This window comes from Nanorana parkeri, unplaced genomic scaffold (assembly GCF_000935625.1).
Source record: "Nanorana parkeri isolate BGI_ZX_2015 unplaced genomic scaffold, ASM93562v1 scaffold81, whole genome shotgun sequence".
Taxonomy (NCBI): Eukaryota; Metazoa; Chordata; class Amphibia; order Anura; family Dicroglossidae; genus Nanorana; species Nanorana parkeri.
In genome coordinates this window covers 347,381-353,062 of record NW_017306349.1, presented here as the reverse complement: position 1 = coordinate 353,062, position 5,682 = coordinate 347,381, and the positions used below count along the sequence as shown (strand labels likewise).

Sequence of the window (5,682 nt, the reverse complement as noted above, 5' to 3'; positions counted from 1 at the left end):
GCCAAAGGGCCCCGCGGGCCCGCCTCGGGGGCGCGTGGGGGGGGGGTGTTGACGGGGAGGGGGCGCATGGAGAAACCTGGCCTTGGGGCAGCAGGGAAAGTAAATCCTGCCCTGACTCTGATAAGAGAAAAACTTCCAGTTGACTAGTAAAGTCGTGGTTTTAGAAGGCACTTATCTGTCCCCAGTGAAGCAGATTGAAGGCAAGGTGCTGGTAGTCTAGATTCCCCAAGATCTGCTCTTCTCGATAGGTTATGGTTTCTGAAAGGTTAAGTATTGCCGATGCTCCTGGTCATTATAAACACAAATATATTCCAGATTGCTCATATTTTGTTTTACATCCTCATCACAGTTCTTTAGAAATACATTTCTTACCATAATGTCCCGATGCAGTAATCTGTGAATCTTTGATTTTTCCTGATGATAGACCAAGAGGTTGGTGACACCCTGAAGGACAAAGTACATGTACAAGACACTTCACTAGCAATATGTAATGGTGATATGTACACTATATGGCCAAATGTATTTGAACCCCCTCCAAATGACTGAGTTCTGGTGTTTCCAGTGAAGGTTATGTCAATACTACTGCGTACAAAGACATTGTAGACAGTTGTGCTCTTCCAACCTTGTGGTGAAGTCCCTTTTCTGTTCCACCATGACTGTCCCCTGTGCATAAAGCCGGCTCCATAAAGACATGGTTTGACCAGTTTGGTGTGGAAGTACTCAAGTGTCCTGACCTCAACCCTCCTGAACACCTTTGGGATGAATTGGAACTCCTACTGTGAGTCAGGTCTTCTCATCCAACATCAGTACCTGACCTCACAAATGATCTTTTGGCTGAATGGACACAAATTTTCTCAAACACTCTCCAGAATCTTCATACATACAAAGCCAGATCTATAAAGACATGGTTGGACCAGTTTGGTGTGGACCAACTTGAATGTCCTGACCTCAACCCTACTGAACACCTCTTGCATGAATTGGAAGAACGCAGACTGAGCCAGGTCTTCTCATCCAACATCAGTACTTGAGCTCAAAAATGATCTTTTGGCCAAATGGACAGATCTATGAAGACATGGTTTGACCAGTTTGAAGTGGAGGAACTCACGTGCCCTACACAGAGCCCCAACCTACACCCTCGGGATGAATTACAACACCAATTGTGAGCCAGGTCTTCTCACCAATCACCAGTACCTGACTTTACAAATGCTCTTTTGGCTGAATGGACACACATTCCCTTCAAAATCTTGAGGAAAGCCTTCCCAGAAGAGTGAAGGGTGGTGTAGCTACAAAGGGGGACCAACTCCATATTAATGGCCATTGTGGAAGGGGGCAACTCTATAATAACGGCCATGGTTTTGAAATAGGATGTCCAACAAGCTCATATAAGTGTGATGGTCAGGTGTCCACCAACATTTGGCCATATGGTGTAAATTTAATTGCAACAAGCTAAAAACACGATTAACCAATGCCATGTTTTTACCATTAAAAGTACCACAAACACTCAATCAATCATCTCTACATATCGTGGTATCGTTGTATAGACTCACTTGGATTATAGACTAGGTACAGCGCTGTCATGTTATAGTTATTATATACGCCTTCTGGTTCTATAAGCCACAGGCCACTTGTCTGAGCTGTCATTTCCAAAGTCACCCCGACACCTGAAACGAAGACACAGACAACACAATGAATGTGACAAGAAAAGACTAAAAAGCAATGGGTTGAGTGGAAGTGGGTAGGGAGGTGGGCTAGCAAGAGTCTATGATAGGTTTGCAGTGTTCCCCCACAACTCCTTCCACCATCATGGCCGCTGCACAATACCCAGTGCTTCCAGGGATGGGGGAGCATGTGATCTCCTCCAAAGGCAGAGGAGGTGATGTCATCAACCTAATGTAAGCTCCTACACCATCCCACATGGAGCTTACACTGGGTATTGCAGTGGGTTGAGTAGAAGTTAATCAGGAGGTGGGCTAGCAAGAGTCTCTGATAGCTTTGCAGTGTTCCCCTACAACTCCTTCCTCCATCATGGCCGCTGCACAATACCCAGTGCTTTCAGGGAAGGGGGAGCATGTGATCTCCTCCAGTGGTAGAGGAGGTGACGTCATCAACCCAATGTAAGCTCCTACACCATCCCACCCTACATAAATCCTGTATAATAACCCCAGCCCGGTACTTGGCATGTAGACTAGGACCACACGTACCTGGCAACCCTTTTCGTGGGTGATACTAACTCAATCTCTGCCTACTAGTTCAGGTGTCCACACAACGTTTGAAGGACATAAGGAGCAGGCAAGGCCAGGTGACAACCATTGTTCATATATGAGAATGATTTCAGCCAGCCATTGTATTTTCCATATTACACGTCTTTTCTAAGACCCAACGACCTCTCTATGAATGTGCACAGGGAGCCAAGTGCACATGTGGACACGCGGTATGTGTCAATTGCTTTTAATGCTTCCTCTTTGACATTGGCAGAGTCTAAGAGGAACTTGTACAGGAACTTATCAAAGAAGCTGAAAACAAAAGGACGACATGTTGTTTTGTCATTTATATCAGTGGAATCTTTTCTGGCTCTCAGTGGAATGCCGCAATAGTGTTGCTACAATCATCATCCATTGCAATGTCATAGACCATCTACAGGTTCATCTACAGCAGCAACAAGTGCAAAACGCAGAAAGCTGTAGTAGCCAATCAGAACTCGGCTGCTTCTAACTGATTTCAGTATACTAAGGTAATAATTGACGATTACGGCTGACTACACTCCCAACATTGTTCTTTGCATCTCCTTGTTGAAGAATTAGGACCCTTATCAGGTTTTTATTGGTCACTGTGTCAGGGCCGGTGCTGCCACTAGGCAAACTAGGCAGCCGCCTATGGCGCACTGCTGCATAGGGTGCAGCCTCGACCACTAACCCCCCCACCGCATTGCAAAAGCCAATAGCAGGCTGGCCATTGCACCCGCCCACTGAGCAGAGGAGTGGAACTGAGAGACAACGTTCTCGCTCAGGTCCGCTCCTCTGCTCAGTGGGTGGGGTTTCAATAGCCAGTCTGCTATTGGCTATTACAATAGCCAATAGCAGTCCGGCTATTGCTCCCGACTGCTTACATCCACCTGTCACCTGGAGAGAGAGAGAGAGAGAGAGAGAGAGAGGGGGGGGGAGATACACTGTACGTCATCAGTCACGAAGGGGTTAATAATAATAATAATAATAATAATAATGAAAATGAATGCATGAAATGAAATTTAGAATCATAGTAAAAAAAAAAAGAATATCCAATCACGTGCGAGGATAATTAAAATAACAGGATTTTTTCTCCTTGCACATGATTGGACAATTGGATTCCACGCAGCTCCTTCACTAAGCTGAGCATTGATTGACTTTGCACAGTGAATTCGCTCTACTCCTTTAGTCTCGAGGTGGGAGAAGACTTTTTGGAATTTGGATGAAACGCAATCCAATCAGAGAATGAAATAACCCGTCCGGCCTCACCGGGGTAAAGGTTCACCACACTGCAGGGGTGGTCCTTCTGGCTCCCTTGTTTCAGGATGTTGCCGTGGAACTGCACGGGGAGGACGTCCGCTCTTCCGATGTTCAGCAGGTGCCATCGTATCTTCCTGTCCACAGGCAAGACGAGTCCAGGAAGAGAGTTGCCAACATAGCCGTTGATTGCTACGATGCCAAGGAAGGTAAAAAAAATATTAGGAACATTGTAACTGCAGCGAGATAACAGAGGCTTCCATGGCCAACGGGATCGCTAGGAGCAGGGTGGGCTGGGCTGCTTAGTCATTGCTGGGAGCGGGGAGCATCGAGACCTGAGCTTCTGGGACAAGAAAGCCGAGGAAGTTGAGCTTCTGAGTCACAGCTGGGAGAGGGGGGAGCAGGGGAAGCAGAGCTGCAAAGTCACTGCTGGGAGGGGGAGCTGAGCTGCTGGGAGAAGAAAGCTGAAAAAGTTGAGCTTCTGAGTCTCTGCCGGGAGTGAGGAGCAGGGTAACACTGTAACTGCAGCGAGATAACAGAGGCTTCCATGGCCAATGGGATCGCTAGGAGCAGGGTAGGCTGGGCTGCTTAGTCACTGCTGGGAGGGGGAAGCAGGGAGAGCTGAGCAGCTGGGAGAAGAAAGCCAAGGAAGTTGAGCTTCTGAGTTAAAGCTGGGAGAGGGGGGAGCAGGGGCAGCTAGGCTGCTGAGGGATGAAAGCCTAGGAAGTTGAGCTTCTGAGTTACAGTTCGGAGAGAGGAGGAGGGGGAGCAGAGCTGCAAAGTCACTGCTGCGAGGGGGAGCAGGGGAGCTGAGCTGCTGGGAGACGAAAGCTGATAAAGTGGAGCTTCTGAGTCTCTGCCGGGAGTGAGGAGCAGGGTCATCTGTACTGTTGAGTTAAAGCTGGGAGAAGGGAGCAGAGCTGCATATTCACTGCTGGGAGAAAGGAGCAGAGGGAGCTGAGCTGCAGAGTCACTGCTGGGAGGGAGGAGCAGAGGGAGCTGAGCTGCATATTCACTGCTGGGAGGGTGGAGCAGAGCTGCATATTCACTGCCGGGAGGGAAGTAGATGCCCCATAAACTTGCCTCCATCTGGCAGAGGACAGAACTGGTCACATGGTGACTGGAGCTCCTACCATGAAAGATGTGGTCGTGTTGGAGGTCTTCGGAGGCTGAGGGTACAATGCAGGCTGGAGGGCAGGAACTCAATACACTGCCCTGGAAGGCACAAGCGGAAGGACAATGGCGCTGCCAATTCTCTCTGAAGTACCAACTTTTGGTTTCGTCCGTCTCCATGAACACGAGAGAGAAATCCTCCATCGAAATCTGGTGCACGGTGGAGCGCTTCAAGACATTCGGGCGGCAGACGAGCAAAGGTCCCAGGAGTCCAGAATGGAAGTCTTTGTACTGGGTGGAAACACAGAACGGCTGAGATGTATGGAGGCTGGTGATGGGTGGAGGACACACAGGGATGTATGGAGGCTGAGGATGGGTGGGGGACACACGGGGATGTATGGAGGCTGAGGATGGGGGGAGAACGCACAGGGATGTATGGAGGCTGAGGATGGGGGGAGAACGCACAGGGATGTATGGAGGCTGAGGATGGGTGGAGGACACACGAGGATGTATGGAGGCTGAGGATGGGTGGGGGACACACAGGGATGTATGGAGGCTGAGGATGGGTGGGGGACATACAGGAATGTATGGAGGCTGAGGATGCGTGGGGGACACACAGGGATGTATGGAGGCTGAGGATGGGTGGAGGACACAAAGGGTTCAGAAATGTTGCTCATCCAAAAAAGTGAAACCATTTGCTCACCATGTGTCCGTTGGAGGTGTAGAACCAGGTCCGACACTCCTCAGATCCCGAGGGCCCAAACTGGGAGCTGACTTTTCCTATATATGTCCGGGTGTGTTGTGGGGGAACGCTGTCCTCCTCCTTCCACTGCACAGCCAGGACATTGGAGTAGAAGGAGAAGGGACGGGACGCCATGTTCTTAAACTGGATCTAGAATAGAAGATGAAACGCACAATATGGAGGAATGAAATGGTCGTGTTTAGAGGACGATGGACAGGAAAGAAGAGACAAGAGTCCAGAAATAACATTTATCCAATGGTGGATCAACATATGGCACAGGGGATGGTGGGGGGGTGGGTTGGTTGTGTGGTGGTGGGGTGGTTGGGTGGATGGGTGGTGGGGTGGTGG

At 49.3% G+C, this 5,682-nt stretch overlaps 1 protein-coding gene across 1 annotated transcript in view; it reads right to left on the bottom strand.

Moving 5' to 3' along the window:
* F8 (coagulation factor VIII) overlaps positions 1 to 5,682 on the bottom strand; it is a 26,354-nt gene that overhangs the window by 7,873 nt on the left and 12,799 nt on the right. The window contains exons 8-12 of the mRNA XM_018576955.1: positions 5,296 to 5,484; positions 4,613 to 4,883; positions 3,492 to 3,671; positions 1,548 to 1,661; positions 373 to 444 (exon numbers count right to left, since the gene is read on the bottom strand). Coding sequence (XP_018432457.1) covers positions 373 to 444; positions 1,548 to 1,661; positions 3,492 to 3,671; positions 4,613 to 4,883; positions 5,296 to 5,484 — 826 coding nt within the window. The remainder of the gene's footprint in view (positions 1 to 372; positions 445 to 1,547; positions 1,662 to 3,491; positions 3,672 to 4,612; positions 4,884 to 5,295; positions 5,485 to 5,682) is intronic.